The sequence below is a fragment of the Dermochelys coriacea genome, chromosome 2 (genome assembly GCF_009764565.3).
Source record: "Dermochelys coriacea isolate rDerCor1 chromosome 2, rDerCor1.pri.v4, whole genome shotgun sequence".
Taxonomy (NCBI): domain Eukaryota; kingdom Metazoa; phylum Chordata; order Testudines; family Dermochelyidae; genus Dermochelys; species Dermochelys coriacea.
This window is the reverse complement of record NC_050069.1, coordinates 182,596,241-182,608,384: the sequence shown is the minus strand read 5'-3', so window position 1 is coordinate 182,608,384 and position 12,144 is coordinate 182,596,241. Positions and strand designations below refer to the sequence as shown.

Sequence of the window (12,144 nt, the reverse complement as noted above, 5' to 3'; positions counted from 1 at the left end):
AAGATCCAATGTGCTTTACAGTGCACTACATACAGTAGTAAAATTGCATAGTGGCTAATTTAACAAGGTAGATGGTTAAGAATGACTATGTACTGAAAGATGAGACTGAGCTCTTAAAATCTAAAGGTCTTTTCCAATAGGTTATACAGTTGTGCGGCTCATCTGTGAAATTTCCACAGAACTTTGAATAGAGGGCAGTGTGGAATTGCATCTCCCCAGGGGGAGTATTCTGGAGGTACAGTCTCTTCTGGGGCTGCAGACGATTCACCCTGTACTATCTTAGGGGATGTTGCAGATTGAAACAGTGTCCTGGTCATGTTCTGTGGGCTGGTGCACTGGGAGAAGGGGCCATGGCCATGCTTCATCTCTGCCCCTTTCTGGATTATTTACTTCCTGAAGGCAGCATGGACCAAGAAATCTCTGCTTACAGGGATGGCTGCTGTTCTCTGCCTTTGTGTGGCTCCCTTCATATGCAGATCTCCTTCACATGTGTTACCCATGCGAAGACAGTCGAGCCTTTAATGTGGATCAGAAGTTTGCTGCAATCTTTTATTGAATTATAGGAAGATAGTTATGTAGTTCATTTTGAATTTTCTCTTGTAGACTTTGCTGATCAGTCTGATGAAGATCAGGTAAATGTTCTGGGATTCCAGTTCTTAACTGGTTCTAGAATCACTCTTCTTGCTTCAAAAACCTCACGTAAGTAGTATTGGAAATAATTGAATTATGGATTAAGATAAGATTATGGGCCAGATCATAAACTGGTGTGTATTGATGTAGCTCCATTGAGGTCAATGGTGCTATGCTGATTTCAACCAGCTAAGCATCTGCCCACATGTAGTATACTAGTTGCTGCATGGGGAATTTTACACAGAAGTTCTCTTAATGTGAATAGTAGGTCCCTGAGCAAATTCTCTGAACCCTCCAATAATATTTTAGAGAAGCAAGGAAATACTGAAACTAAACAAAATCCTACTTAGTTATTGTATAGTAGTTTTCTGAAAACAACTAAAAGGGCGCCAGATAATTTGGTTTTTTTTTTAAGTTATTGCATATAAATTTTTTAATGTCACAGGTCTTTATTCAAGACTGAAAAATCTCAGAGAGGAAATGGGCTTTTAGCCAGGTATTTAGATGCTTCAGGATTCAGATAGGCATCTGATGGGATTTACAAAATACGCAAGCAGGTTAGATGTCTAATTCCATTTAACTTTTCACACCCCTTGACTTTCAGTGGGAGTTAGAAAAACACCTAACAGATTAGGCACCGGTCTGCATTTTTACATGCCTAAATGCCAAATTTCAAAACTAAAATACTTGTTGCACACTACTGAGTTCAAACTGGAGGACATAAAATGGACGATATGTGAACATTATCTTGGTTAAGTGACAGACAGTAAAGGTAGTTTGTTGATCTGCAATATTTTTATCCAAATAAAATTATAGTAGAACCTCAGAGTTATGGACACCTCAGGAATGGAGATTGTCTGTAACTCTGAAATGTTTGTAACTCTGAACAAAATCTATCTCCGGCTCCAGAAGTTCAAATCTGGGCCAGGTTCCAGAGGCAGCTAGGCAGCTTCCTTTCAGACAGCGTCTTTCCCTGGCCCGGACAAACTTGTATCCTCCTCCTCGCCGGGGTGGAAGGGTGAAAATAGTGTGTTCCCCTTCTGGTGGGGGCGAGGGTGAAATCAGCACCCACGTTCTACAGGAAAGCAGCGCAGACCCCAGTGCTGGTCCTGGTCCGGCTGTCTTGGGTTGGCAGCAGGGGCTCACAGCTTTGCCTGTGAATCACAGCATCTTCACTTTCTAGCTGTAAGTGGGTGCCCTGTATGTGGGGGTGGCGATAAGGATGGGGAAAGGCAGCCCATATGTGCCTACCTTTCAGATGCAATACAGGCACTGTACAGTATTTGGTTGGGTTTTTTGGTCTCTGCTGCTGCCTAATTGATTACTTCCAGTTTAACATGGTGTCCGGTTGAACAGTCAGTCCGTAACTCTGGTGTTCGAATCTTTGAGGTTCCAAATCAATAAGAAATATGTGTTTTTAAAATCATTTATTCAAGATGGCTTTTACAAATATCAGTGGCATCAAGGTAAGGCATTCTAAACTGTGAGAAAATACTTAATACCTTTTTAACACCATCAAAGCCATTAAAGACTGGAAACATCTGGACAGTGGTTATTAAAGACCTTTCACAATATCAGTCATTTTACTTTTATTGGATTCATATTTGTTTGAATTAGATTATGTGTGCACTATATGTGTGCTGTGTTTTATTGTTTGTTGATTTTTAATATTTGTTTAAGTTGACAATAGAATTTAAACAGTTTGAAAGAAGTTTCAGTAGTAGTTTCTACGAACCAAAGATTTTAAAGGATATGTAAATAGAGTTTTTCTTATAAACTGAAGTTAAAATCAGTTACTTAGATTCCTGTTCTATGGAATTGTTGTATTACAAGAGTTGATCTGACTGGCTAGGCTCAATGTATTTTAACATTTAGTGAGGACATGATTTTCAGTCCTTCCACTAGAATTCCCGGGTTTTTCCTCTCCATTCTGATTTTGTTTATTCACAAGCTAGGAATGATGCTTACAGTCTTAATATAAACTTTCCCACACTGCCTTATTTGTTTCCTAGACCTGACCTGTAAGGATCACACTACACAGAAGATTTAAAACATTTATTCTTCCCCCTAATCTGACTAGGCATCATTTTCTTGTCTTGTCTGGGAAGCCTTTTGAAAACAAATGAGGTGTTTCATGCCACTTTCCATGTAGCAACCTGTGATATGGCTAATATCTAATTCACACTGGCAGGAGTAGCTACAAAATGCATCAAATCTTGTTTGGTTACGTTGTATCTTGGAAAAAGATCTTTAATGTTTATGAAACACTTGGAAAAATATTATGCATAAGGAAAGTCCATGTAGTGGTATTTCATTCTCAGGGCTTCTATAGGTTCTTCTAGGTTATCAATAATGGATTTAAAATTTTTATTAAAGTTAATGTTTAAAATCAAATTTACACAAGCTAAGAGGGAAGGTACTGTACATCTGGGGTTGGGCTTAGGTTATGCGGGATTGCAAGTATCGGTTACAAGGTTCACGAGGTACATATATATCACATAACCAGGATAGATCTAGATTGGGGTGTGGGAGTTTTCAAGTGTCAGTGGATAAATGGACTCGGGTATAACACCCATGGGATGTATTAAGAGTCCAAGTCAGTATTGGTCTAGAGAATAAGTACATGGGTGGGGTGTGTCCCTCGGTTCATCAGGGAAGGAAGTGGGTTATTTCCCTGGTTGGCGTTCTCGGTTACCTGACCTGGTGCTGACAGCGTCCGGTGATGTGTTCTGTGTAGATGTCTCTGGACCACCTGATGGTGTCGGACACCATGAGCTATCTCGTGAGCTGGGCGTAGCGTCAATTGACTCTGCACGCTCTCAGTACTGGCTCATTGTGGGGGTCCCATGGGCCCAGGGCTCCCATGACTAGGGTGTGGATCTGGACCTCGTAGCCCTGGGCTCTGAGTGTTGGCCAGTGGGGTGTACTTCAACGCCTTCCATGCCCGGGCCTCGTGGAAGGCCTGTGACCTGTTTTTAGATGGCACAATACAAATGCATTTAAAATTACGCTGTTTGGTAAAATTTCATGCTATTAAAATGAGTTGTGTTTGAATGGCTAAGTTGTGTGTGTCCTAGAGTGCAGACTGAATGTATAAGTGTTAGGGACCGCTCATTATCCTATCACATAAATCATATATTAGCTATGTTGGTTTGTATAATAAATTTTTCCTTTTCAGCGAGATCATTTGAAAGTTTTCTTTTTTAAAAAACAAAAAACAAAAAATGTATAGAGCAAGTGACCTGTACCAGATGAACTGATGGTCCATGGGAAAATAACAATGCTTTGAGACTGAAGTCCTTTGCTGATGGAACAAGTACAGCATGGACAGAAGAAGTGCAAACTTCTCCTGCGTTCCACCTCAAATGTGTCTCAATCTTGATCTGGAAGGACTGGGTGCAGTGGGGGTAAAGTCTTTGTACCCATTTAGTTTATAGCTTCTTTGTTAAGGCTGCAAACAATGATGCCAGCTACTGTGTCTGGTTTTTACAATGTATTAGCTAATCCATTTTAACTAAGAATTAAAAAACCCTAATGTAGAAAAAGCACGTCAAAATGAATCCTGGGGAGGAGCTGGAGTTTCACCTTGAATGTATGTTAAAATTCGGCTTGCCCAGAATGCACTAATATTTTAAAATGTGTTAGCCAACATATTTTAAAAATTAAACCTTTTTATCCTAGTTTAGAGAAAGCCTTTAGTGCTAATTGTGTTGGCATTTTTTGTGATATGGATTCTTGTCTCCTATGCACTGGTATGGAACTCCTTTCAGATAAACTACCATTGAGTTTTAAACACTTTCAGTCACTCTCATCCTAGGTTGGATTTGAAAGAGTTTGTAATCCATTAGTCCTCGGAGTGATCTGCTTTCCCATGTCAGAATTTTCTGAAAGAAATGTACTTGTAAATTGCAGCGGAAAAGCTTTTTTTACGTTTAAATTGGTTGACTATTATAAAGGCACTTGGAAAGCAGAAATACAGCTAATTGTTACTGCTTCCATTGAATTTCTATTTTTAGAGCATTGATATGGTACAATTAAGGCTTCTCAGTTCTCCTTAAAAAGAAAAGGAGTACTTGTGGCACCTTAGAGACTAACAAATTTATTAGAGCATAAGCTTTCGTGAGCTACAGCTCACTTCATCAGTTACATCCGATGAAGTGAGCTGTAGCTCACGAAAGCTTATGCTCTAATAAATTTGTTAGTCTCTAAGGTGCCACAAGTACTCCTTTTCTTTTTGCGAATACAGACTAACACGGCTGCTACTCTGAAACCTGTCAGTTCTCCTTGTTTATGTATACTTTTTCCAAACCTAATTAACCTTCTCCTTCAGCCGAATAGCCTACTAAGTCACATAGAGTAAATGGCTACCTTGCCCCAAATAAAGTTAGATTGTGTTTGTATTGACCAGCAAAAAGTGTATTGAAACTATTTTAGGGAAAACTAGGTGGGTGGTTCCCCACCCCCACTTTAACCCATTAATGTATTAGTTATGTCAATTATAAATGAAGTTGCTGTTGATTTGGTCTGAAACTTTCCAAACTCATTTCATTAAAAGGAAAGAAGAGGCAAAATCCAATGCTATATCAAGTAGGCCCAGCCATTTCACTGTGAGATTTTAAAAAATGGAAAGTAGGTTGAATGTTATCTTTAACAGATGGTGTTCTTGTCTTTAATAGACATGTTTTTAAATAAAACTTGCTTCTTTCCTGTAACTTTGTAAACGGAATTTGTCATTCTCCCTTCAGTGAAATGTGTATTCTGGGAATGATGCCAGTGTTAATGTCAAACAATCTTGGATTACTAATCTTGAGAAAATGTTTAATAAGTATACTAATGTTCTAAAAACTTCTGGTTCATTTGATTTTACTATGAACTTCGCTAGCAAGTAAAAAAAAAATTGATTAAAAACAATCTCTATTTTTCTGTATCCAAAACCTCAGTGACCTTTTGCATCACAGCTGCACTTTTGTATTTCCTCTTAGACAGTGTATTGATGGATGAATAATGAAAAGAAATATGGCAGTGTTTAAAAATGTCTCTCTGGATAACCATTATTTTAAAAAAAAATATGGTTTTCAACAGCATTTTCTTTTCTTTACTTTTAGTTAGTGTTGATTTGTTGTACAAGAAACTGGAGAGAAAAGAATTGCATACAAATATGATGTAGAATCAGAAGGGGTAGCTTTTTTTCTGTCAGCTGTATGATTTGCAACTTATTAAAATATTATTTAACTACGTGATGTTAAGGATGACATGGGCTAATGCCAATAATTGGTTTTTGTCTTGGTTGAATATTTTATTCTTACATTAACACCTTTTATCCAACAGGATCACAAAGCACATTACAAATTATTTCTATACATTGATATAATTCCCCTGTTATCTAAATTAACAACCTCTGAGGTGGTGCATGTATCCATTCTTCATTAGAAAAGCAACACAATGTTTTTTAGAAGTTGAAGTGAAGAATGCTTTTCTGCTTGAAACTGTTGTGGAAATGTTGATGTAATGTAAAATGTAATTATTCAAAATTAAAATTGCCATGATATATATATATATATATATATATATATATATATATATATATATATATAAAAAAAAAATTTAAATGAAGGTTGTCAGGACCTTAAATGAGATGGGGCCTGGTTATCACTGGTACCACAACTTTGCTTGTATGATACTGCAGCAGTTTAGGTCACCAAGAGTGCTCAATGTTAACATTTTACCTGATTTAATCATGGTGAGGCTAGAGTCAGTGAATTTTAAATGAGGGATCTTCAGCTGGTAATTTCTCTTTCCCAGCTGGTTTATCAGAGCATAAATGAGCCAACACTGATCACACTGCAAGTTGTACCTGTTCTCCAGGGTTTTTATCCGGATGAATATTGTAGATGGGTGATGGTGCTCAGAAAGATTTAGTTTTGAAGGGATTATCATATACTGATAAAATGTCATTGTGTAGTTTTTATAAAGATTGTGCACGAACCCATCATTTTAAAAAATAAGATGAATAAATAAGTAAGAGAAAGATGCTGCCTCTATTAGCACAGTGTTTCCTAATAAAACTGAAGTGATACTTGGGGAAGGAACTGGAAGATATGGCAAGGTTTGCATCTGCCCCTCTTATTGAGGATTCATATCTGTTGTTTGTTCCTAAAATTCACATTCTTGGTGCATTATTAAATTTCTAACTGCTGTTGAACCACTGCTTACCAGTAATATCTAGGCAGGGCTCTCTTTAATCTCAGTCTGTCCAAAAGATATCAGCTGTTTCTTACATATACAGATTTCAATACCATAATCCATGCTTTTATCAAAATTAATTTACTGCAATGCATTCTGCTCTGGGATCTATACTTGTTGCATGATGGTTTCTGGGTAGAATTTAATTTGTTGGTTTTATCTATATCTTTGGACATACAGGTCTGAGAGAGCCACGTTTGTTTCCCTGATTCTTGACCCACACCATAACTCAGAGCATCCAAAAGGCTACTTAATGTTTCATTAATAGAGGATCTATAGAGATCACTGTGCTGGTCTCTTGTTTATTGGAGTGCATTAGGTTTCAGCTCTCATCCTAACCTGCCCAGGAAAGCTCATTAAACCTGGGTGGTGGGAGTGAACAGCATAAAGCTAGTTGTATTAGCTTTATACCACCACCCGAGGATTCCCCATAAATTAGGGGATTCCCCATACATTAGGGGAAGCCCTGGCTGCCATGTTAGGGCAGTTCTCCATCCCCTTTGTGTTCCATGATCTAGCCCCTAGTTTACAGTAAATAGCATTCAAGCAATAAATACTTTCATACTTTGCTCTTGGTACAACAAAGTCAAAATTTGGAGGTAAATAGTCTGATATTGCTCTTGTAGAATTAAGACTATAACATGACTAAAAAGAAATAATTTTTAAGTTGTGTACATATTTTGGTGAAATCATATTTTGGGGACTTAAAGTTCTGCATAAAACAACTGACCTGGTTCAGGTACTGGAAACTTGGGAATCTGGCTGCAAAATTTTACTATTAAGTGTTGGAAAAACATGGATAAAATCACAAGGATGGGTAACTTAGAACTACCTTAGGTAGATGAAATATCAGAAATACTTAAACAACACTAACACTAGTCTTTATGAAGACTTTTATTAAAGATTTTGGAACTATTTCACAACTTGGACTAATTCCTTTGTATAATGACTTATTTACAGTATATGAACTAGTGTATATATAGCTTTATCTTTCTTTACTTCTTTTTTGTTTGTTTTTTGTTTTTAAAGAGCGGTATAGAATCCAGAGTGAACAGTTAGAAGACCTTTGGCTAATCACAAAAGAGCTCACTTTTCGTCTTGAAGAACATTTCAAGAAGCAAAATAGTAAAGACTTCACATGTATCTTTTCTGGTTCAGTTCCTTTACAAGAATATTTTGAACTAATTGATCACCATTTTGAGGTATGTCTCATAATATTTAAGCTGTTGATAGGTACGTCATTACTTTCTAATAGTCAGTTTTGCTCATTGTTAGTTGTCCCTAATCTCTACCACAGTATTTCTGGTTTTTTTTCAAATGTTAACCAGGGCAACCCCTCGCTACCTTAATGATGGGCTTCTGATCTAGTGCATTAGAGCCAGCAATTCAACTGTATTGAAGCTTGCCTAGTGGTCTGAACTCAGGAATGAGAATCAGGATGTCTTATCTCTGACTCCCCTTGTGACGTTAGGCAAGTTACTTAACGTCTCAGTCTCAGCTTCCATATTTGGAAGATAGATATTTATGTCTCTGCATACTTTCACAGTTCAAGACAACCTGTATTCCCTTCCAGGGTCCATCAAAGACACTCACTCTAGGCTCCTGGCTCCTCAGCCATCACCTCTCCTCCAGAGACCTCTATGTGTCTCCCTCCTCACTGGGGTTTTGCTATGCTTCACAGTTCCCTGCCTACACGGTGATCTCCTCAGCAAACCAGACTTCCCAGAAGGCTAGCATCTCCACTTTGCTTTCTCCTTAGAGGTTATGAACAGTGTAATTGCCCACAGTTACAACTTACCACACAGCTCTTTCTAAGCTAGCACATGTATTCTTAAGATGAAGCATTACAGACAAAACATATTAAAACAATAAAAAAACCTATGTGGATGCTAAAAAGCTTACCAGAGGTCATCCTAACTCCAAATTTGTGTTCTGGTGGGTATCAGTTCTTCAAAATCCACAATGGGTTTTCCCTGCAGTTACAAGTTCATAACTGTTTCTAATTCAGAATCAGAACAACAATGAATAGTTTGATTTTTCTCTTATAAAGCTTGGGCCTTTGATCTTGGCCTCATGTAGCAGGTGGCCGATTCCTCAGGGCATAGCTTCAAACGGCTGGGTTTTTGCATAATCAAAGGTGGTATATTCACCTCACCCTAGACATTCCCCAGGAAAACCACTTAAGTTTTATTCCAAAAGTCCCTTCTTGTCTGGCACATTGTTCAGTATAGTCCTTTGAACTCACAGGTCTAACATATGTCTCATTTCCCCCCCTGCCCTGCCCCATCCCCCTGTGAGAAGTTGTATGCAATCCCACCCCACAATAATACATAAACCATTAATTTAATACAGTGGACTCTGAAAAGACTTAAACTTAATTCTGTGAGGTCTCCCAAGGATTTGGCAGGAAATTGCCATATTTTTTCTCACACCTACATCTCAGAGCTGTTAAGATTAATTAACTTTTTTATAAAGGTCTTTGAAGATGAAAAGGTCTGTATTAGTGGTAAGCATTTATTTATTATGAAAGTTAATTTCTGAATACAAAATTATTTAAATTAGTGATGTTTAAATGTAATAAAACCTAAAATTCTCTAGTGCTTGAAGACCATTACTATCAAAAATTGTAAAGTGTTGTTGAAAATTATTCTAAAAACCCTTATTTTGTGTTTAATTTCTGAAAGGTGGAGCATGTGTTAACCTTGAGCAATCCTTGTGATTGGGGGAGCATATGGTTTCACTGGGCAAGTGTTACAAGTGGGGATGATACTCTGTGCACTCTCCATATTGTGCCTCTGGTCAGGAGCTGACCATAATCTGGCTCTAAATTCCTCACTTATTCACATCATTTTAATGGTGAGACAGGCTCTGGGATCTGTTGCTGGTGATGTGCCAATTTACATTTGCTATTTTTAACAATTTAATGACATGAAAATGAAGCCATGAACATTTGTTTTGACTGACTCATTTTGTTAACCATAAAAAGTCCCTTTAGACTGAAAAATACTGACTTCCATTTACCTCTTTTGTTAAGACAGCATTGCAAAATCATCACACACATTTTTTTGGCCCAGGCACAAAGCCTGCAGTTTCCCTCCTGACCATGAGAATAAAAAAAATCCCGATATTTTAGCTAACTTGTGTAAATTAAATAAAAAATAAAATAAAATAAAATAAACCAAATATACTGTCCACCACCCCAGGTAAGTTAGAATTTGGCAAGCTACATGAAAGAGAATAGTCTTTGAATATTGTTTCTTTTCAAAGATAAAATACTGCAGGGATTCTCAAACTTTTTCTTTCCGAGGCCCCCCACCAACAAGCTATAAAAAACTCTGTGGCCCATCTGCGCTACAACAACTTGTTTTCTGCATATAAAAGCCAGGACCAGCATTAGGGGGTAGCAAGCAGTGCAATTGCCTGGGGCCTTGTGCCACAGAGGCCCCCAGGAAGCTAAGTTGCTCAGGCTTCGACTTCAGTCCCAGGTGGAAGGGCTCAGGGCCCTGGGCTTCAGCCCCAGGTGGTGGTACTTTAACACTGGCCCTGCGTGGCGGACCTGCTGAAACCTAAACCAGTTTTTAGAATGTCTTTCTGTGATGTGATTGTTGTGCTATAGGGATGTGTCCTGGAAAATAAAATAATAGCTGTATGAATTCTTATTGGCTGGATATTTGATGTATCATTTTGCCAAGTTTTTGTGATTATTTCAAGAAAACTGGCTGCACCACTTGACCTCTGGCTATTTAGGGGGTGGGGGGAAGGTTTACCCAAAAGAGAAAATCTAATCTCAGCAAAGACAGAATTTATTACTTTAAATCGCGTTCAAAGACTGTCATAACCCTTCTCTTTTTATGCAGTGAGTATTATGTTTAATATGTTATACATATGTGACACAGACACAGCATACTGAACTAAGGAGAAGTCCTCATATGCTAGTGGTGACAAGTTAATTTCACTCCTCTCATAAAACCTCATGATGAGATTTTTGTGCCTTATCAAGATTACTGTGGCTGTCAACAATTATTTTCAGTTTCAGTAATAGCTGGCATTATTGCAACCCATTGGTAGATCTCATGATGAATGTGAAATTAACCACATCAGTAGAAGCTGCATATAGTCATTGTCACCATAGAAGGCGGCTATTTGAATTTATAAATATTCTTAAGTCTTCCAATAATTTTATTATTATTCTACCATTTCATTATAAATGTGTAATTTGAAGGTAAAAATCTATCTACTGGATCAGACTGTTAATCTGAATTTTTGAAACTCCATAAATTATAGCTTCGCTTGAATGCTGAAAAATTTGAAGAACTGTTGTCTGAAAGAGCCATACAATTTAGAGCTATTGAACGACGATTACTAACTCGATTCAAAGACAAAACACCTGCTCCCCTCCAACATCTGGACACCTTGCTAGAAGGAACTTACCGACAGGTCAGTGCTATTTGTTTATGAGCCTACTCAGTTTCAAGCACATAAGCTGTATTTTCCTGGTTACATTTACTAGCCAAGAGGCCAGGAAGCTGTAATTTGTTTAACCTAATATTCTCTGCAAGTTTCCAGATGATTTGCAATGTTTTATTTAATCTGCAACCATAGAATTTCTACTCTTGGGTCACACCAATGTAACAGCACATCGTTCTTTCCAAACTGATGTGGATAGTGTAAATATTTTATAGTTCATAGCTTGTATAAATATTTTATGGTGCACTGTAAACCGGTGGGAATGGTTTGGCTGGTGAAACAGTCACAACAAAATAATCTGAGGCTGACCATGTTGTTCCTCAAAGGTTATTATTTCCTGAAGGTTTCAGAATGCAAGAGCTAGAATAAAAGTAATAAAAACAAATAACACCAAACTGGGCTTATCCTGCCAGAAAACACAACAGAAAAAACCCAATGTTGGTTACTACCTGAGCCCATATTGCCTGAGTCATCCCTGTCCCAAGGCATGTTCCTCTTCTCTCTCCCAAGCAGTCACTTTCTAGGCATTTCATGCCTTTCTCTAGAAAACCTGATGAGTCTGTCATTTCCAGCCTGCCTTGTTGTTGCCTCCTGGTAGGTGCATGGCTCCGAGATGTTTTTAAATAGCATTATTGAATTCTAATTTTTAAAAGAACTATCAAACTAAGTCTGATTCAGCACATGGATGGAACGCGGCACATATTGAAGTCAATGTGGTTTCGCATAGGCAAGCAGACCTCCTGTGTCCTGAGAGTTGCTGGTTCGAGACCAAAGAATGTGATCAAAATAAAATAGTCTAAATGA

At 37.8% G+C, this 12,144-nt stretch overlaps 1 protein-coding gene across 21 annotated transcripts in view; it reads left to right on the top strand.

Annotated features, from left to right (window-relative positions):
• BBS9 (Bardet-Biedl syndrome 9) overlaps positions 1-12,144 on the top strand; it is a 461,967-nt gene that overhangs the window by 125,897 nt on the left and 323,926 nt on the right. For all 21 annotated transcript variants that reach the window (XM_038389485.2, XM_038389486.2, XM_043508761.1 and 18 more), the window contains 3 exons: positions 604-699; positions 7,903-8,075; positions 11,158-11,310. In XM_038389485.2, coding sequence (XP_038245413.1) covers positions 604-699; positions 7,903-8,075; positions 11,158-11,310 — 422 coding nt within the window. The remainder of the gene's footprint in view (positions 1-603; positions 700-7,902; positions 8,076-11,157; positions 11,311-12,144) is intronic.